This window comes from Odontomachus brunneus, unplaced genomic scaffold, assembly GCF_010583005.1.
Source record: "Odontomachus brunneus isolate Ranch 3 - 2012 unplaced genomic scaffold, Obru_v1 Obru_scaffold_076, whole genome shotgun sequence".
NCBI lineage: Eukaryota > Metazoa > Arthropoda > Insecta > Hymenoptera > Formicidae > Odontomachus > Odontomachus brunneus.
The window spans coordinates 605,014-627,634 of NW_022639526.1; the positions used below are offsets into that span (position 1 = coordinate 605,014).

The 22,621-nt window shown below is 39.5% G+C and overlaps 1 protein-coding gene across 1 annotated transcript in view; it reads left to right on the plus strand.

The window, feature by feature from the left end:
• LOC116847329 overlaps positions 1 to 22,621 on the plus strand; it is a 45,453-nt gene that overhangs the window by 20,757 nt on the left and 2,075 nt on the right. Inside the window, exons 9-10 of the mRNA XM_032822226.1 lie at positions 15,085 to 15,264; positions 18,010 to 18,094. Of these exons, the coding sequence (XP_032678117.1) occupies positions 15,085 to 15,264; positions 18,010 to 18,094 (265 nt within the window). The remainder of the gene's footprint in view (positions 1 to 15,084; positions 15,265 to 18,009; positions 18,095 to 22,621) is intronic.

Below are 22,621 nucleotides of genomic sequence, written 5' to 3' on the forward strand. Positions count from 1 at the left end.
TCTCTCTCTCTCTCTCTCTCTCTCTCTCTCTCTCTCTCTCTCTCTCTCTCTCTCTCTCTTTCCGCTACAACAAAATGAAACAAATTTCCGTTTGTGGTCTATCTCTCTTTCTTTCCTGTTCTCTGCCAAGAGAAACCTTTTTGTCTATTCATTATGTTTCGTTTGTATTCCTCGAAACGACCGCAGCCATTAAATTCCGCTGATCGACGTAACATGTTTGTCACGCAACAAGGCCACCATGACAATCATCGTGTCGTCGAATTTTATCATGATGGATCTCGAATGGACTCAATTGCGAGATGTTCTGCACTCGACAATAAAGAAACCGCGCGACAGGATGTCAGAATCTATCTCGAACGCGAGAAACGCTACGCAGTCAACTTTAAAGAGAGGAACACAAAAAGCCGCAACAAGAAACATTCACAGTTGTCCGCTTCTCGTGATTCACCTGCGAGTACAAATAAATCAACAGCTCGATTTGCCAATTATAAGTGCGTGTGTGCAAGGAACGTGCGACTCGAGGAGAAGATACTGAGTCGAAAAAAAAGAGAAAAAGAAAGCATGTGACAATATATGATGAGAAAATTTCGGAAATCTCACGAGAGGGTCTCCTCCCCGACGTTGATTCGCGAATAAATACGAAGATCGCGACGGATTCAACCGAGCCGAGCAGTTAACGATTCGAACGCAAGCACTAGAGAAATGTAGTCATTCTTTCCGTGTCGTCGTTGAAAAATCGTAGAATTCGCGTGACGCTTTTAACGAAAACGATCTTCCTTCGTAGTCCCAGGCGGTTCAGTTGCAGGCGTAATTGCATAATCTGATTACACGTGTTACGCCATCGTAACCGATTACCTTTTCAAATGTGCGCGCGACAAAAATGAGAGAATAATTGCTACGGCCGAAATCGCATCGCGTTTTCCGCCTTTACGTAATTTCCGCGCGACACGCTCCGAATGCTCGCGCGTGCAAATTCGCGAGACAAGCAAATTCGCGAACAGGCACATTCGCGCGGGCGCGCACGGGAGAGTTGACACTTCGCACTCCCACCTTTAAATAATCAAATCTGTTCTATCGATCTCTCAGCGGTGTTAAGCCCTGCCAATATATAACTGTATCTCGCGGATAGAGGACGCGGTTCCAAGACATTTTGTTTCACACGGGCAACAATAATACGACAATAACGCGTCCGGACAGTGACTGGAGGTAAAGATATCGCGAATTGCAATCCCCTTTGCGCAGTAATCTCTGGGTGTTCGCACTTATCGCTCGATTCGCACTTATCGCTAATCCGTTACGCGAGTTACAGCTCGTCAACGCGAATTGTACGTCTTGTGCTACCCGATCGAAAAATCGCGATTGTAACAAAGAAGAAACCTCATCGGAATGAGCTAATGATAAGAATCCACGAGGATGGTGAAGGGAAGGAGAGGTAGAGCGGCAGAAAGGCGATGCATACGAAGAAGCCGATAAGAGATAACAGCGCCTTCCGTTTTGCCACTGCCTTCTGCTGTTTCTCCTCCTCCTCCTTCTTCTCCTTCTGCTCTCTTCTCTCCGATATCGTCAGGTCAAAGGGCGTGATCGGAAGAGGTCGTCATTGTCGTAACCGACATCGTCGTCGTCGTCGCGCCACGCGCATTGTCGCGTTGGTGAACAATAAAACCGACGAAATAGCGTCGGTCCCGCTCAGTCGGTCCCTCGCGACGTCGTATAACGCAACGGTGTCAAAGTACGGATCAGCTTGAAGCGAGGGAGGTGGTGGAGCCGAGCGCGACGGCGATGACGAATGCCTCGGCAGAGCGCTCCCGACGGTGACGGCGTGCACGTGTGTGCTGTTCTCGCGAGGCGACGCGCGGACTCTCGCGATCGAGAATCGGGCCAAGGATCCTCACGTCGCGATCCTGCGCGTTGAAATTTTGCAAATTTCGACTTTATAAGCGTCAAACAGTCCAGTTTAGTTCAGTTTCTTTCCAAGAGAACACAACGGTAAAATTTCCGACACATTGTGAACACGAGGAGTCTGAAGGAGGAAAATATACAAGCGAAGACGATTTTAGAATCGTCGGTTGTCTTCTTCGAGGAAGGGAACGTCACGGGGAGTTTTCTTTGCATCCACAAGGAGGAAACCTTCGGATCTCTTAAGTGGAAGTGGTATCGCGCAGAGTTCGCGTTTCCCGTACGCCGAGGCAGGGCAAGAGAGAATGGTTCTCTCTTGAATCGAATTCTACCGTGACAATATAAGGAACGTCCCGGAGTTCGAGTCTGCTCTCGTGGTCTTATAGAGACGAGCGTTACGTTCTGAATCGCGGATTGTGTTCGGCACTCACGAGTGTGACTTCAACGTTTGACAGGTCTTCGGTATCGAGGACATATCGAAGAGCGAGACCTTGAATTTTCGATTTCAAGATGACGCAATTCAAATATTGAATTTCCGGCGACGTAACGCAATACCTTAAATTTCACCGTGTCAATTGACGCGCTCGCGCACGGCAAGATAGCTGAAGCTCAACGACGATTCGCTATCTGCGAGAATCACGAGAAGCGGAATATTGAGTCGCGGTGTGAGCCCACAACGTCGTGTCGTGAATTTTCCGCACGAGCGCGAATTTGCTCGCGGATTCGGTCACGCAAGCTGCGGCGTTTTCGCCAAGAGAATCTCGACTGCTCCTCCTTTCTTTGTGAATGAACTCACGCGGTAACCTCGTGTAAAGTGAAGGAGAGAGAGATAGAAAGAAAGAGAGAGAGAGAGAGAGGGAAAGAGGGAGAGAGAGAGAGAAAACAAGAGAAGAGGTAGGGAAGAAGAGAAAGTGGGGAGAGTTTCGAAGAGTTTTAACGCGATTCCTCGGACCTTCAGTAGGATCTAGTGGAGGAAGGCGCATGAGAGTGCGAGACAGTCAGCTACGTGCAGGGATCGTGTGATGGTAGTGGTGCGCACCAGCTGACAGACGCGGCCGGGCCGAGAGATCGTAAATATTTAGTCGAATTTCGAGCTAGACAGACTTCACGATGATTCGAATATTCACCGACACCTTCAGGAACCTGATAAGTGAGTGTCACGCATCTCTTACACGCGACAATACGTCAATGCGATCGGAATAAACATTAGTTTCTGTAACATTCGAACGTATTCACGGGTACACGATACCCGGTCACGCGCGCGAGAAAAACATGCCTCGTGCCGAATATTAAGCATTCGGAGGTCTTTATCATCTCACCGAGTAGAAACTTAGCGTTTCTGCATAACATCGACTTGGGAAGTCCATTTCATTCGATCTGGCTTGTCGAATCGACTTCAGTTCCTGCAGTCCGAATATTTCTTTTAATGGAAATCGCGCCGGTTTTATTTTTGAAATTTCATCACTCGAAAACGTCTCTTACCAAATTTTGCAGACTTTGATCTTCAAGTTTTAATATCCTGACTTTGATACATGTGCGAGTTTTAATATCCTGACTTTGATGTGCAATTCTACTGTCGCATTTACTGGACCGATTGATTGTGATAGAGAGAGAGCAGATTTCACGATTAACCTCTTAGGTACTGTACGCCATATAGTGGCATACACTATAGTGGCTTTCGCGTATGTCATCTTTTTGAACGGTACGCCACTATAGTGGCTTTCGCGTATATCTTTCTAAACGGTACGCTACTATATAGTGGCTCATTATTATTTCTAATTATAATTTATTCATCTAAAACTACATTCTAATATGCTTGCGTAGTGAAAAGCATTACTTATACAAGACACAAATCGCAGTGTTGCATTGTTTTCGCGCAGTCTGCGTTGAACTTTGCCGTACAGCTCCGCAGAAAGTCCTGCCATAGCTAAGAGGTTAAATAATTTCGTGAGTCTCAAAGGGAGAAATAACGATAGAACATCTCATACTGAGCTATAAATATTTATGATGAATCATTTGAATACTCTCGGGCCATTATTTCGTCGGATAACGCTTATTTTGACACGAAAAGAAGATTAAATAGAGACAAAGATTATCAATTACCGATTAAATAAAATGTACACTACGTTGAAATTTTTAGTGATTTCACGAATTATCAATGCGTTGGAAATGTTCAGTTTACGATAAGAATTAGTAATAACAGCTCCTTCTTGAACTACATTCTTCCGCCATAAAAAAATTTAATCCCGCTATTCTAGAACGGACTCCGAATTTAGATCCCAAACCGTTTCTGATTCAATTCATGATATTATTTTATACCTATTATGGAAGCTGTACTTCAATTTTTCATCGTAAAAAGCTCGCTCTTCGCTGCGCTAATTACGCGTAGCTTAAGCTCCTCGCGTCAAAGAACGATAACGATGATTGCCGGTCTCGAGTGCGATCGAGCCTGCAACGGGACGCAAAATTCCGTTGATTGGAGCAAAATCGATTAGAGTGGCGCTCCCTCCGGAAGAAATTGCGGATGCACAAAGGAAATTGGTTTGTTTGCGCGACTGGTGGCGGAATTAAATTTCGCTGTCGTGAGGTAGGTAGCGTTCGCTGGCATTGTTTGCGAGGCTGACATTAAATTATACGTCGATTCGACCAAGTACACTTCGGCACGAAGCGATGCATGCATGTACCGCGCATCACGATCGAATCGTTCCGTTTTCCACGGAAACAAGCTCGAAAACAAGTTCCTCCGCACTACGCGATACATCGTATAACGAATTACGACTCAATTTGACCGGCCAAAATCGAATCCGACGCGAAATTCATGTGAATCAAATTTCGGCACTTGTGTCGACGGAAACGCTTTGTGAGAGAGAAATGTATGTATATATATTTTTTTTAATTAAAAAAAAATGGAATTCGATAAAGCGTACGAATAAATTAAATCTGCGCATAAATGTTCAACTCCAGTTCCGTCAGAAAGGCAATATCGCAGCAGAAACACGACGATTACCTACAACTCAACATTGTTTTGCGATTTTCACATGACATAAGCAACGCTATTTTCCTCGAGTCGACGGTTTTCCGAAATTTCTACACGTGGTCGGCCTCACGGTTTCAGGTCGGCTCGCGCTGTTTCTGCACGTGGCATACGTGACTGATGTAACGTACGAAACGGCTGCGTCTTACACGCCGCATTATCTCCCACTAACCTCTCTTCCCTTTTATTAACCAGACACGTTTCCTTGCCCACTTTCCTGCATTCGGCGCGTGTGCAGCGCGTATGCGTCACGTTATAATTACGGTATCCGCGTTATCGTTTCGTCATGATGCACCGTGCAATTGCGGGAACTACTGTGCGTTCAATATCAAATTTGTTATCTCTCAAATTACTGTTTTTCCACGACAAAAGACATAATTGTCGTCTGCACGAAGGCGATTATATCTGTTCTACTTTTTTACTGTTTCAACGGCAATAGTTAGTTAAAACGTTGACCTCTGTAATTATCATCTTTTGAGATAGAAATTCGAATCTATATCTTTCGATGATTAACAACATAGATATGATTATCACTCTAATATCTCTACTGACTGAAAAATGGTTGATCTAATCAAAGTCATAGTTATTTTTGGCCCCAAGCATACATTTTGTAATAAAACAGTAGTAGTAACATGCACATAATGTTAATATCACATTAACAGTAGAATTTAATAAAAAAAAAAGATTTTCTTGACCTAAATTTATAGTGATTACTCCTCTATAGTTATATAAATGGCAAATATTTCTTTCTAAGTGTATATGCTGTTTCTACACTTTGCTAGATATCGTCTGTTTTTATTTCTTAAATGTGTTATGTGTGCACGGAAGTTATCACGGATACCGCAACTTCGTCCGTATCGCATGCCAGACTTCCGTTTTCAAAAGTTCGCCGCGCTCGTTCTAAAATTAGTTCGCTCTGAGAAGGCGCCATGACGCAATTTCTGAGTAGCGCTCGCGTGGAAATCTCTCAGCTTCTCTAACGAAGCTGAAGAATTTCGACTTCGGACTTTGGACGGAATCTAATAAACGCTCTAATAAACACAGGTAGAGTAATCCACGAGTCAATGCCAGTCCCTACAAAAGACGCGCGTGACGAATACTCGCGTGAATATGTCGCGTGAACGTAATTAGATCCTTCCTGTTTGCAGTCTTGCGAGATACATAGTAGCTCTTCCGTGTAAATCTGTGTAAATTGAGATATCCTAAGCGAGAGATCAAGTGAATCTCATGTCTCTGCAAAAACGCCAAGTCCATATCGCACCCGTAAATTTAGCTACTATGCACACAATAATCATGTATATCGCTTATCAGATGTTTTCCTTAAGTTTTCGCACGATATCTATAAATAAAGATAAGACTCGAAGATTAACGTATGTGGATACGTATGAGGGATACGTCTCGTTGCGATCGCGAAATCTAACTACTCGAACGCCGAACCTTTCTTAGGCCTGGTTGCACCAACATTATTTTGGTTTTAAGCGAAACTTTTGGTTTTAAACATGTATCTATCTTTATCTTTCTTCCTATATACATAAAGACAGACATATATTTAAGTGTCACTTAAAACCAAAATAACGTTGGTGCAACCGGGCCTTAAAGTCTCTTCTCACAAGAATATCCGTAACCCGTTACGTTAACTTAAGAATAGATTTATGTCAACGCGCACAAAAAATCTATAACGTAAGGAAGGAGTTTCGCAAAGAATTTCTTTGTGCGTTGACATAAATTTATTCTTAAGTTAACATAACGTGTCACGAACGTTCTTCTGCGGAGGCCTGCAATTTTCTTCGCGGTCGTTCCACGAAATAATTCAGGATCGCATTAGAGGCAAGGCTAGCTGGTCTCCCCCATTACGTCGGCCATTCGGGAATTAACTGTATTATGGGGCTACCGACAATTGGCGGCGATTGGACGATGGGCAAGGATAGCCCGCAGCGACCGGTGGTGTTTTAGTATCTCGTGGTTCAACGCAGTGCCTATGCCAACTGTTTCGTCGACTCTTGCGCGTACGTTTAAATGGACGGTGTGTGACACCTTTAATATCGTAACGGTTGTTATCTCTGTTCTTATTTATTAACTATCTATAGAGAAATGTATGCCTGTACATTCAAAACCCATTTTTCCCACCTCTCGGCGCGCTAACCAACAGCCAAATCATATGTCATTGTTCTTCCAAGTTGGACAAAGACAGACACATGATTCAACTATCAGTCAGTGCGCCAAGAGGTTGGAAAAATCGACTTATCGACCTTAGGGATTTACAAAGATTCGAACGCTGCACAAAGAAAAACATAATTCTGCTGATAAGAAAAGTGATTATTCGCTCTGCTTTCCTTCTTCGAAGTAAGGTTTATCTTCAGCAAAAAACACTTTTTAGATAATAGTTTGGATAATAGTTTTCAAATAGAATCTGCTCTATTCACAAGAACATCAAACCTTATCGAAGCAAAAGTTGGAAAAGTAACTTCGACTATGTGGTAAGCGCTGACCGAATTTTTGTTTGAATTTAATCCTTTCTTCCTTCCTTTCTTGATTGAAATGCTGAATTAAATTTGATGTTTACGATGAGCTTTTGATAGATTTGCCGGTATGTTTATCAAATACTCAAAAAAAGTAACATTTACTCAAGTGCAACGTATATTTCTCTGCATATGCGTTTGGTACGATGTACTTTTAAAAAACATTTTTCAAAAAAACAGTTTCCGACCGTTGTAGGCTCGGTTTAAAGTCATATTCGTGAAAAATCGCATCGAAAGAGGGTCAAAAGTCAGCCGGCGTCCATTCGCCGTTACAATCGTCTCCCAATCCACTACGTCAATTTTAAAAGCCCCAATTCATTCGTCATTGTTAGCCCATAAAACCATATAAGCAAGCGGCGAAAACACGACGCAACGTCTGATTCTACCGTTCTTCCGTTCAAGTACTTGTTTGTATTTGTCCGACAAGTTATCTTCGTGGAAGATAAGTCTCATTGTCCCGAGGGCTCGCCTCAAGCGGCAACCTTTTACTCCTCCCGTTTGCATTCGCGTGGTCGTGACTGGCGCGTGTTACGCACGTGGTTGCGGGAAAAAAATAACGCAGAACGAGGCGAGCCGTCAAACACAAGTCTCGCTGACACCCGTTGACCCGTCGAGCCGAATCAGCGAGCTTCATCGAAATCTTCCCACATTCGAGTCGTGATAACGCATCGTCCGATTCCCTCACCCGAGGCCTCTGCTGAGCGAGCGTTCGACTTATTATTATATCTGTCGTCACTTATTTCTTTTCGCCGGCGCCATCGTACGACGGAAATTGCTCATAGAATCATACCACTGTCGCGCATTGCACGCGGGCTCGGCCGCTTATGCACGTGTCGCACGATCGGCGAATAAACTCGATGAATGAAGACGTATAAGCAGCCGTGATCACGCTCGCTCAACGAGACACACGAATGATCTAATCCTCTAACTCGGATATTTTCAATATCCCCGAAGCGAGTCATCGACGAACGGCGGAAAAATTCGACACGCAGTTCGTCCTTCTTTCCACGAATCGCATGTGAAGATGCTTATCGTGCGTTCCGGACGTGCACATATAAACTTTTATCTTAACGTGGAGCGAAATACACTTGCGAATAACCAATAACGATGCTGAGCACATATGTGTGTCGTGCGCACGTAAAATTAAAACGACGCCAACGTTATGCATATATACAGAGTGTCCCAACTCGATTTCAATCTCTCGTGAGAGTGCCTCGAGCGGATCGAGGTGAGAACAGAAGCCCTATGCCGTTTTTACGATACTCGTAATAACTATTGAGATATTAATTAAAGAAGATTTGCAAATAATGACGCTCGGTACGGTAGATGCGCTGTGGTGACGATATCTGCTGTCGTGTGCTTGTACATTAGATTAAACTGAACCAGGATAAGAGTATGGGTGTAGGAAAAAAATGTAAAAATAAGGTTAAGGTAAAAAACTAAGAACTTCCTGGCATTGTTAGCTGAAGTAAAAGTAAAGAGATACATTAGATTAAACTGAACGAAAAGGTCCTTTACCATTTTGCAAATAACCACGCAGATTTTTAGTTATTAATTAAAGATGATTGATGCATGACCGCGTGAAATCATGCAACAACTTTTTTTCAATTAATAATTAAAAATCTTTGGTTATCCGCAAAATGGTAGAAGACCTTTGCTCAGGTTAATCTAATGTACAAACACACGACGGCAGATGTCGTACAGCTCATCCATATCATGTGTGATCACTCATGAATCTTCTACTATTAATATCTCGATCATAATTGCGATTTTCGCGAAGCTCCATTCGACTTTTTTGTTCATCTCAATACGCTGTGCGTCCTTACGAGAGAGATTGTGAGATTGAACTGGGACACCTTGTACATACGGAAGCGAAATTATTCGTCCGCGAATACGTTTCGCCGATATGTACGCCGATATGTACGCCGATATGTACGCAAAAGCGACGCGCACGTCCGGATGCGCGCTCTTATTACATGTATCTGCGATTCTTTTATTCGCCGTGGCTTTGTGCGAAATATTGCAGCACGGGGTCGAGTCGTAGTCTTTCCTCAAATTACGAATATCCTGTCCATTAAACGCGGCCGTGCGAAAATTTTCAACGCCGTGAGATCGACCTGGAATCGCGCGTTTCAGATGCGCTTGAAAGAAGCTCAGATGTCCAGGGATTTATTTCGACCTTTAGCGAGAGAACGGGAATAATCTCATGTTTAATCTTTATCGGGAACACGATATCAACGGGTAATTGAATAATTTAGTTTTGTCGTCGAGAATGTCCGAGCTATCGGAATTCATTTCTTGCGATTTTTATATCGTGAGCGAACCTAGAACTGTTAAATGATTCAGAACATGGCGAGATAGATATATATATATATATATATATATATATATATATATATAGATGGCCTTTAATAAGTTCCTCGCGATCACTCGCCTATTTGTACCCCGATCTTGTATTAATTATAGTTAATTGGGTCGCGGAATCTTGACAGAGCGGTTGTTAACTAACGTATTCGATTTCGTGATATTTAATGTAACGTCGAATTCAATTGACCAAGCGATAAAGGAGCACTTATAAAGTACAATAATCGAATATGACGTAATTGGTTTGTAGTAAAAATGAATGTTTAAAGTCGCCCATCCTTTTACATCTCCGCAGATTCGACTCGAATTTCACGGAGACGCTGGAAATTGCTAAAACACGGCTAAGACGCTTTCGCAGCGAGCCGATATTCGCGCTCGCGAGTGTGTTTCACAAGCTCCAATATTATCGTCACCGTCTCTTATCGTGGCGCACCGGGAGCGTTATAATTACCCCGCAATTCTGTGTTCGTCTCTCTCTCTGTGCTTGGATAAACACGCGATTCCACATGCAAATACTTACAAGGCGCTCCAAAATTGTCAGACTCCTTGTTCTTTGGCGAATTTGACGGGAAGCGCTTTGTAGCAACTGCACGGGAAGAATGTTATAGTTTTCTTTTTTCTTCATGCAATGTCTTGTCAATCTTACTATGTTTCTAGCAGTGCAGTCTAGCAATGCTAGTAAATTCTATCTTGTTAAGAAATATTGTAAATCTCGCTACACGAAGAGAAATATTAAATAAAGATTACTGTAAGAGTTTGTAACTTGAGGAACATATCGACATTCTGCAGTAATTTACTCTGTCTCCTCTCATTTTATATGTATTACTTATATTTCAGTAACTAAAATATAATATTAAAACACTTGCCATGTTTTTGGCGAAATTTACAATATATTATTAGTGTATGTATGTGTGGACCACTAAAAATATAGTAAATTTAAAAAGAATTTATATGAAAGAAAAAAGCTACAATATTCTCTCTGTGTAATATTTTAATAGCATATTTTAGTCTCTAAAGGGAGGAAAATAGCATATATAAAAAGAAAGAATAATCAATTATTACAAAACGTCAATCTATTTTTCAGTTACAAGATTCTATAGCACTTTTTGCTGCAAAATTCTCTCCGCGTACTTACTGAAATTAAACGAACCGAAGCAACGACAGAGAAAAAATAGCTGAAAAAAAAATAGCTGACAGGATCATATTCCGCGGTTAATTTCAAACGGACTAAACTTCAATTAATAGAAGATGGTTATTCGAGCGCAGTTTAAGTACGGAGCGCTTACGACATGCCAGAAATCGATTAGGCAAATGGCAATTTTTCTCGATATTTTCGCCGGAAAGAGAGAGAGAGACGCTTGTGTTGAATTAAACAGAAGGACCGCGAAGCTAAAGGAGCACTCGTTGATTCTGGGGCACCCTGTACACAGGCGGGTATTTATACGCATCTTGGTGTGCTTATTCGCGAGTAACGCGGCAGCCGTTAGCGAAGAAAGCGTCGTTTCTTCAACGAGCAGAAATTAGTTCCGAGGGAAGCGAAGGAAGAACGAGGTTTTCCAAGAAACACGCCTGCTGGTAAATTCAATAGCGCCACGGTAAATATTAATCCGCGACTCGCGCGTCAGTTCCGTATTATCGACTTGGAGATCAGCCGCCGTCAGAAAAGTTGGAGTGAAAATTAAAGCTCGAGCGCGGTGAGTAGCGTTCGGTAAATTTTTAAGCTGCGGGAAAACGCAAACTGTAACTGCAAACTTCGCGAAAATTGTCGAGCAGAAAGGAGAAGGAGAACGCGCGCTGATTAAAAACCGAATATAAACATTCGGTGTCACTACACTTTGTAATTCGCAGGTGAAAATAATTTAGCGCGACCGTGCTCAACGACAAGTATCTACATTACGGGAAACGTGATTTAATCGCAAGAGGAAATTGCGATGAGAGTTAAGAGAGTACCCCGGTAATAATAAGATAGTCGACTTTTCTCTCCTCTGATCTTTCCCTTCGTGTCTATTTGCTCATCATCGACGGACTGATTACAACCTTCGCGGAATCCAGAGCGGATGACTCCCAGGTGTTCATAATTGTTAAAAATCGAGACAACAAAGTCTATACGCAAGCTATAAAGTTAAAAGTGTTAAAAAAAAGATTATCGTGTTAAAAAAAAACAAAGTGCTTTTAAATTAATCTTAACACGACTTTAACTAGAAAAAAAAATTTCATCAAATAGTGTTACCTTAGATATCAAACAGATAGTAAATAACAAAAGTTTCATATTTTTAATTTTAGAAGCAACTAATGAAATTTTACATGATTACTCTCTAACATTTTGCGGAAAATACTATCATGAAATCTAGCTATCCCACCTCCTTATCCTGATTTCATTCTCTTGATATTTTGTGGTAAGCCAGGCAATGCCAGGCAGAGTTTAAGCTACTTGAAAAATAAAATTACTTATTTAAATGCCGAGAAATTTTCGCAATAAATAAAGATAAGTGAAATTATCTCTGCTATATTTGCTGTAACAAGTCAAAAAAATATCTCGATAGATTCGTGGCGACGCTTTATTATCCATGCGCGCAGATGACATCTCGAAATAACTGTTATCGAAACACGCTTCGCGATTTCGCGACGTCTCTTTTTTAAGGAGTCGCCGGGGAGAGCGGCGGGGAAGTGAAATTTCGCGCGCAATTTCGCAATTCGCCGAGAGGAATGACGAACGAGGATAAATCGCGGAGCGCGTTTCACGGTAACGGTAATGCAACGTGTTTAATGTTAAAAAAAGAAAGCACTCTCCGTCGGTTAACGCGCGCGTGCTTCGGGCCAAAACGACAAACGCGCGTGTCGTAAACATGTTTTACGGGCGTTGTGTTGGCCGGGATACGCGGGTTAGATTCTGCTCGGCATTGTCGAGAGCGTCTCTGGAGAGATCGCATAAAAACGTTCGCCTCGGAATCGAGATGTAACGGTAGAATACGCAGACGCTCGCGCGAGTTCGAATTACCGACGCGTCGAAAGGGCGGAAGGAATAAGAGAGAACGGGAAGAGATAACCAGACTTCGAAATTATACCCGTGGAATCTATGATTCGCTCGACGCTGATGGTAGCCAGACTTTACAACGAGATTGGATGCAGAAGGTCTTAGCATTTCTTCGTATCGAACGAAGCTCGCGGAGCGTATAAGGCATCGTGTACATTAAAGTCATTTAAGAAGAGAGAAAGAAGAACTTGGCGCGATTAATAAAAATTAAGATTTTACTAAAAATATATTTCGGAAATTATATTATATTAAATTATTAAAAATCAAATGTTATCAATATGTGTTAAAAGTAAAAGAATTCTTAAAAATCTTACACTAAAAAGAAAAATGTATAGAAATTAATTTATGAGATATAAAGTTTATTTTGCAGAAATTATTTAATAAGAATAATTTCTGCAGAATAAACTTTGTATCCCATAAAGAAATTTTCACGTGTTTCTCTTTTCAGTGTAATATTTTTAAGTAAGAATGAGAATTTTTACGTATATATTAATAACATTTTTATTTTAATAATTTAGTGTAGTATATAATTTTTTTGAAATATATTTTTAATAAAATTTAATTTTCAATTTTTAATAATCGCGTAAAGTACTACAACAAAGATAAACTTTATATCTCGCAAAGAGATTTTCGAGTATTTTTTTCAGCTCGAAAATAAGAGAAAATTCGTAAGAAAATAAGAGAAAAACCGTAATAAATTCGTATGGTCATTTCTGAGAGAAAATTTCGCGAAAGGGGAACGATGTTTTTAAACGCGCAATGGACGTGTAGAATCTCGTGCATTCGAGATGGAGCAACGTCGGACGGAGCAACGTGCGTTAATTGACGCGGCAAAGAGCGAGACACGCGGCACTGGGTGCTGCGACTCGAGGGTGACAACGTAAAACCTAGCCTCCCTCGCAGAAACCGCCGCTATCGATCCGTTAATAAAGCGCCCCTACGCACAAACGGCCAATCGCCCGCTTATTTCTCCCCTTGACCGGCGGGAAGGATCGCCAAAATCGATACACGAGGCCACACTGGCTATTCAACGATGCGCTGATGATATTGTTGCACCGCTCGCGCGATATCGGTATCATCCGCAGGTTTGTCGTCGTGTCGCGCAAATCCAAATTTCATCGGGTGTTCGGCATTATTCCGCGCTATCGGCAACATCGATCGCGAACATATTTGTGTTGCGCGTTTTACGTAATGCGCGGCGTCGCGATGTTATTCGAATGAAACGCGAAGTATATCGACATGCTGCGCACTCTCGATGCTCTCTACTGTAAATGTTAATACGAAGGACTCGTAAACAAGAAAAAATATAACAGAATATTTCGCATTACGAACTTACGTGATAATCGCGTGAAATAGAATTTAAAAATATCACGAAAACTATACAAAAAATATTTATAATGCCGCGGAGTATTTTTATTCCAGAGTTCCTATTATTCGTAATGTTATATTAATTAACTATATCAATTTGTTTAACTAAAATTTTATCTTCCCCGTTATGTAAAAGAGAACACTTATATGTACTAAAAAATTTTTTAATTTCAAAAATTCGCCTCGACAAGACCACGTATTTTCTAATGAACCAAGTAACTCCCGACAATCAAATTTCACATTTGATTTTAAATTCATTTTCCGCCATGGTTTATAATATCCCAAGTAGAACAATGTTATTTTAAAGTAATCCATTTTACTATATAATATTAAGTCAAGATAACTTTATTTTCGGTAAAAAAGTTAAGTTTCTTTTTACTTAAAAGGTTATCTAATATCCGCCCGAAAGATAACTTTTAATATCCAAAAAGATATAAAAAAGATATTTAGATATAAAAGTATCAAGTTGATACATGGATACAAATTAAATATACACCAAATGATAACTGTAAAATGCGTAAATGAACTAGCTATTAACCAACTGTAAACTGTTATCGATGTTATATTAATGGAGACAAATTATTGACATTAACTTGTTATCTTACAGATACATTCCAAAAGTTAACTTCAAGAACGTTAATCAATAAGCAACCTGTTCTACTTGGGATATTTCTTTTCCAATACAATTCCCATAAAATTATTATTATAATTTCCGTTTATTTTCATGTTACTTCCGCATCTACTGTTATCTACTCATATTATATTATTATTACGTATTTATCATCTATTTATACACGTATTATCGACTTTCCGTTATTCTATTAATCGCGATTGTTTGCTAAGTCGAGCGAATGCAACTCTGTTCACAGCCACGTCAGCGGTGATCTTAAAAACGGAGGACGAACACCATCATCTGGCGAGTCTATCTGGGGACAATATCCTTGGAACGGGGGTGAGGATAGGACGTGGCGAGGACGCAGTCGCGAGTGGTAGCGACGTTATGGATTCGGCGCAATCGGCCATGATGAAGCAAGCGGACTACGTCGTAGGTCAGTGAACTAGCTCGGCGATTTTTTACTGCGAACACACGTAATAAATGCGGGCGTTTCTCCGATCGAGCCCGTTCGATCTCACCGGTGTCAATGTCGTTTCGATAATTACATTCGACAATTTCCGTTATGGAGTGCGAGTGCGAGTGGCGTCCGGCGAATCCGCGAACCTCGGTCAGTGACGGTGATGTAGGCGTCGCGTAATGGAGATGTCGCTAATTTTAGACAATTTTTAGCGAAGCGAACGCCGCGTGAGAGAGGCAGCTTCGTGAAATAATAATCGCGTTTTATAATCCGGGCATAATCCATGAGGAGCCCGAGGGGAAGAGATATGAGAGGATATTAAAGTTTGTGAGTTTCAAAAAGAAAAAAAGGATTTTTTCAAGCACGATGCGGCTTTTATTCGAGGATTTGCCTGAAGCCGGTCTCTGAAAAGCCACCGACATCCAGCGGAAATCGCTTCAAACAAACGCTCCCGTTCCATACGAAAATTCCACGCGCGGTAATAATTAACGTTCATTTCCATGAAACTCGTATGCGCCAGGAGCGAAATAAACGAATGCGACATTTCAAAGGGGTAATTTTCACGCTAACGAGACACCGACACGTTTTTCTGTGCGAACTTTCGAAGATTATCTCCTACTTCCAGATCAATATATTGTCGAGTCGAGTGAGAAAATCAGTGAAGAAAAATTTAGTGGAAAAAAAGGATCCTAAAATCTCTTTTGTTTCGTGCAATATGCTTAATCAGTCATGTTTCCCAGGCAGAAATTTAGCAGGCTGAGTGTTATCAAGAAAAAGATTGTTATCGTTGTCGATATTAACCTCAGAATGAGGTTAGATTTATTGCGCGAATCGCGATAAGATAAAACGTAGTTAAGCAAATTTCAAGCAATTGCAAGAGAGAAAAGTGATAAGGGATCAACGAATTCAACGTTGATATGAGCCTCACAGTCTCCGCGTACTTTAAACTTATTTATAAGTGCTTATTTAGCCTTGGCTATCCGATGGTATCGAGTAAGACGCACGAAAGTGCGATTGTAAAGCAGATAAAGTTTGCACGTCATCTCGGTTGCTTGCGAGATTTTATTAATGCTTAGCTATTTTAACTTAAATCATGCAAATGTGCGCTGCACGCAGCAAAACATGCGCAGAACAGGTTTACAGTAGATACATTGTCGAAGACAATGAAAATACTCAAAGATAAATGTACAGAGCTTCAAATGTACATGGTATAACGTGATTTCAGCCGATACAATTCGCAAATATATTATGTAATGAAAAACGCTCAATTTCTTAAAGCTAACGCAGTACTTACGCCGTTCTCGCTCGAAAATGTCGAGTGTTTCTTTACGAGAAATGCAAAACTTGTACTTACGTGAAACACTGTTCGACAATCGATCGCTTTTGTCACGTTTATACCGTCTCTTATTTGCGTTACATTATATATTACGATATTTCTATGTACAACGCGTGTGCTCTCCAACGTGACATCAATAATAAATGATCTTGAAGATATGGAATATCGATTTAAATTTCTCAATATAGATACATGAGGTTACAGCAATGTTCTTTGAAATTTTTTTCAGCGGAACAAATTCGCGCGTGTTCAGCATACACAAGTTACAGATCTTTCATGTGGAATATTCAATTGATTGATTGACACACGAAATGTCAACTTTGAAATGTTTTATCGTTTCTGTTATGTACTAAGCAATATTTCAATTTATTTTCGCGTCTACCTATATTATATAAGAACACTTGTAATTCTGTGCAGTCGATACAACGCAAATATTCCCGAGAAAAAGTGTCAGTATTTTGTCAATAAAGATTTAATGTATCTTCGTAACACGAAAAATGATCACGCAGAAAAAAAACGGCATAATATGACAAAAGTATCGAATTGTGAATCAAAGAAATTTACGCGAACGATTAAAAACTTCAGTTTCTTCGCCATTCACGTCCAAAGTAGCGTCCAAAGTTCAATATGCCACGACTAATGACGCTGAACGCGAGATGACGTGAGATCCGAAAGGAATCTTTGTCGCAATCAGTATTGCTGTCGGCATAAATGTTTATTCTTTACGATTCTGAACGTCATTGTGAATCTCGCGTCAATACAATTACTGTGTTGTTACGTCACGTTGTATTACGTTGATTACGACGCGTTATCAAAGTGATTTCTCAACATGATACGTAAGGAAGTATCTCAACATTTGTATGTAATCGTACAACACAATAAACATTACTTTAACATGAACTGAAATGTATACACAAACAATTATATAAAAAATATGTGTAACACGATAAAAAGATAAATTAATTTTCGTTATGACACTATAAAGATAAATTTTAATTTCAACGGTACAACGATCGTTCTGATATCAATTTGAAAAATTATAAATTTAAATCTTCTGATTTAAAAAATTTTAATTCACATCAAATTTAAAATTACACGAGAGTCGACATCGATATGCGCATTTTATACTGCAAGTGAGGTTGCTTCTTATCCTATCAATATAATATCAAGATAACTACGTTATCGATTTATTATCCAGGAAGAAACTACCTTGGACGGTCAGTGATTTTTATTAACATTTAGAATATTCTCCCCCGACAGCAATTCCCATTGCGCGAGAGGTTCCGTTCAGAGACGCGTGATCAAAGTGCGTGGTTCAATCGAATCAACGTCGTGACACAGCACGTTAGCCAATCAATACTAATCAAATCTGCATTATGTTACAGACGTTGTGCTACCAACGGTCCTAATTGCTTTGCTGTTCGTCGGCAATGCGATCATCGTTTATATCATCTTCCAGTACAGAAAGAGGTAAGTGAACTCATTCACTACACATCTCGTTTAAGAGAGCTGTGTGCCTATTAAAATATAGATTGAACCAGAGAAAATGATAACCGATAACGCGCGTGTATTCTTCGATACGTCTTGAATCGATTCTCAAATAAGAAAAAAATTTAATTAGCACCTTAATCAGTACGACAGAATTTATAGGTTTTTTTTCTATGAAAAGTTTGTTTTAAATTTCTATTCTTTTTTTTTTCAAATATTATCATATCCTATATTTCTCTCTATAAAATTCCTGAAGATATTCTATTATGAAAGTTAAAAATTGAAAAGTTCTGAACAAAGTCAAGACTTAAAAAGTGTAAATTAATATAAAAATTAAATTTCACAATTAAATTTTGAAATTGACTATATCTTCACGAAAATTCAAATCAAAATGTCGTTTCTAAAACGCATGAAAAGAGGGAGTTTGGTAAATTGCTAGAAAAACAAACTAGAATTATCAAAAAAATATTTCTCTACATATTTTAATATATTTTACATACAACTTTTACAATTTTATATACAACTTTTATATATTTTAACAAACTGGAATTTTCTAAAAATATTTCTCTACATTTTTATATATTTTCATTTTCTCTGAGACAATCTATATGTAAAAACGAAATTGCATGTGCGTTTTAAAATGTCTCTTGGATCTCACGTCATTTCATTTTAAATAAGATATAGATGAATAGGCAAGAATAAATTAGGTTAAAACTGGCGCATTTAGCATTAGCTAAATATTCAATAATAATATTCATTATTATTAATTATATTACCATGTGAACGCGCTATTAAATTAAACCAATTAAATGTATAGTGCGCGTATATATGCGAAATATAATATTAACTGCAATTACTTCATTGCATTTTTGTAATAAATAAATCAATAGTAACTTTGGAAACTGCTGTAATCGCATTTTTCGACTCAGTTTTTCACAATATTTAACCTTAGAGGAGAAAAATATGTGGAGATAAAAAATATGGAGATCAAGTTTCGAATTTTTTTGATTTATATTCCTTTTTTATCATTATTTATATTCCTTTTTTATCATTAAAATATATATAATTTAATTATTTAAATTTTTATATTTTAGAAAAATACTAATTCAGTACTGTTTTTTTCCTTTTTTACTTCTTACAATTTCAAATTAATGATCTCAAAAATTTATTGAAAATTATGCGACGTTAATAATTATTATAATAAATGATTAAAATTGTCTGATTAATATTCTTGATGCATCTCTATCATGATGCTCTTAATTTCGTTTCCCGGAAATCTCAGACATATATTTAAAAAATTTTGGAAAATAATGATATCTTTATTGAATAATCTCTATAACGAGATATCAAAAAATGTAAATTAATATAAAAATTAAATTTCACAATTAAATTTTGAAATTGACTATATTTCCACAAAAATTCAAATCGAAATGTCGTTTCTAAGAAAGGGAATTTAGTAAATTGCTAGAAAAACAACACTTTTCAACTACTGTAAATGGCTGAGCAGGTCAATAACACATAGAAATAATAAGCTCTGTCTCGAGCTCAATGTGTATGTTGTGTTGTGTGTATATATTTTCGTGTACGTGTACAATAAAAACAAGAGATTGTAAATATTCCAAGGTTAAATATCTTCACTAATCTATTTCTTGCCAATCCATTTTGAGGCAACGAATCTGTGACTTTATGTGTTTATCAGCATTTTTTATATCGTTCATTCAGTTTTAGCTTCTTTTGAGATTATAAATATAGAGATAACAGAGAGATGTAAACAGATCCAATATTGTTTTCTGACCCAATATTGGGCATTAGTCGATGAAAATTCTCTTGAACTAAAATAATCGACAAATCAGTAACTAAAATAAATCAATCGTTACATGTAGAATCCCAAATAATTTCATGGACTAATAAAATTAATTATTTATCAATATATAATTAATCATATTAAATTTTATTAATAATTAATTGTATCACACACTCACACATTCGATAAAATTATTTATTTACTTTAGTTAGTGACTTGCCAATTATTTTAGACAAAGAAAATTTTAATCGATCATTGTCCAACATTATCCTGAACAAAGAGCATGTATTTTCTCGAGCAATACAGTTTTATTTCTTCATGACCCGTAAAAGATGTTCACAGATTCATTAACTCAAAATTAAAAATTTAAAATGGAAATATCACTCACCAATAGCAGTATACGATGCACTCGCAGGCACTCAATGTTGATCTCTGCAACCTAAAAGAATTCCCAAACATTATAGCAACGCTCACAAAAATCCACATTGAAAATGTGATGAAACAACGCGTGTTTAATCAGTCGCGAAAAAATGTATTTAACGGGAGACTTATACTTTCAAAAAACGCGGGAGCATTTGCGCCGCGTACATAAAACCGTCGCGAGAACAAATGAGCGATCAGTCTACACGTCACACGCTATTATCGAATATGTGATGAACGAAAAGTGAGCAATTATAATTATATTTACCTCATCGTTGACCGCCGATACCCGAGCGAGTTCCTCTCGCCCCGCGTCGCTTCTCCACAGCTGACAGGCACACATTCACTTGCGACCCGGAAGAAAAAAACACGTTGATCGCGATCGCGTCATAAACGTAATTCGGATCGCGCGAATTTTGTACGGCACTCCCGATATCCGCGATACGGCGCGCAGACTTATCGACGGCGAAAAAACTATGGGAACCACGGCGAGCGAGACGAAGGGGGCGCGGCAATTGCGACATTTTTATGAACGAGCGCGATACGTGAAGACGTTTAGCGGCGAAAAGTCGTGCTGCCAACTTTATGCATCGCGTCGGTATTAAGTTTGCACTATCTGTTGCACTTGTTGCGCTTTCGCGGCACTCTCTAGTCGCAAGCGGATATTTCGACAATGACAGCGCGTTTGACAACGAAATCGACGATGAAACGCGAGCTGACAAAAGATCTGCCACGAAGGCTCGAAGGAACTTAAATACCGTGTTATACAGTCGGCTTGTTTTTTAATTTCTTGTTAGAAGCCAATTAACAGTTGAATCACATGTCTGTCTTTGTCTAATCAGGAAGAAAAAACGAAGACAAACATACGATTTTGAACTGTTAGTTTACCTGAAGGTTGAAATAAAGCTAAATAAAGCTTGTCTTAATATTTATTCCCGATGAGTCTTGCTACGTATTCCCTATCCGATAAGAAAATATATTTTTTAATAGAAAAAAATACAAATCCTCTTGTTGGATACGGGATACATTGCAAAACCTATCGAGAAAAATTATCACAATCTTTATCATAATCAGCCGACTGTACGTTATTCACCAAAGAATCGTCTCACCAAAGAATATTCTCGAGTAAAACGCGACTCGCCTCATGTATCAATTCATATCACTATATCGTACATAATGATCAAGAAAACTGATTTACGACTAAGGGATTTACGACGCGTTTCGTTAGAATCGTTCTACATTAGTTGCAAGTCTCAAGGTCGCAAGAAAATTGACCAATCACAGTCAATTCTTTTTTGGTCGTAAGAAGAACGATCGACAATGATTGATAAATTTTCTTACGATCTTGCGATTTACAACTAATGTAGAACCGGCCTTACACGCTCGCAACGCTCGCGAGCGTCATTCTATCTTTATTGCTCATGGATGTTAAACAAAGATAGAATGACGCTCGTGAGAGTTGCGAGCGTGTAACGGAACGCGCCCTAGACATTCTCCCTCCCCCGCGGGCCAACGTGAATATTTTCTTAGTATGAAATTATAAAACGTGAATAACTTGGCTCGGAATCGACCATGAATCTTTTTCTCCAATGTGAACTCATGAGAAGTAAACATTTCCATATATTTTAAAGATTATAAATCGTTCACTCTCTTCGCGAGCTCACACAGGGGGAGGAGATTCACGATCGATCTCCAAATATCACGCTGTATATACGCACAAATACGCACGTTTGACGGCAAAATCGGGCACGAAAAGTAAGCTGGTCGAAGAATCTACCACGAAAATCCGAAAAAACGTCTCGACGCCGTGTCGTAGATAACAAAAAAGTCGCCGAAGATCGCGATAGACAAACATTCGCGAAAGAACTTTTTCTGGCAATGGCCACCGCAGGCCGTTTGTTTACACGACAGACTTCGATCGCCGAAATCTCGCGAAACACGCGATGTCCACGGACGATCGTGCACGAACGTGTACCTCACGTTAACCGTTGACGAATATCCGGATATGGGATCGATTGCGATCAAACTTACTGCCTAAAAATGCTCGCAAAGCCGCACGACCTTTCGCCGTCCACTCGTCGTCGTAGCTCTCCGGCAAAGAAGGAAGATTCTAACACGTTACGCGACTAACTTCACTCCGATGCCGCACCGCACGACGTGACAGCTTCAGAGCGTGAGTTAATTCGCGCGCGAGATTCGCGAATCGACACTTTGCATCGCATGTCTCGACATACGCGTCTCGGCATACGCATAAATCTAAAAAAAATACACGAATCGGATCATAA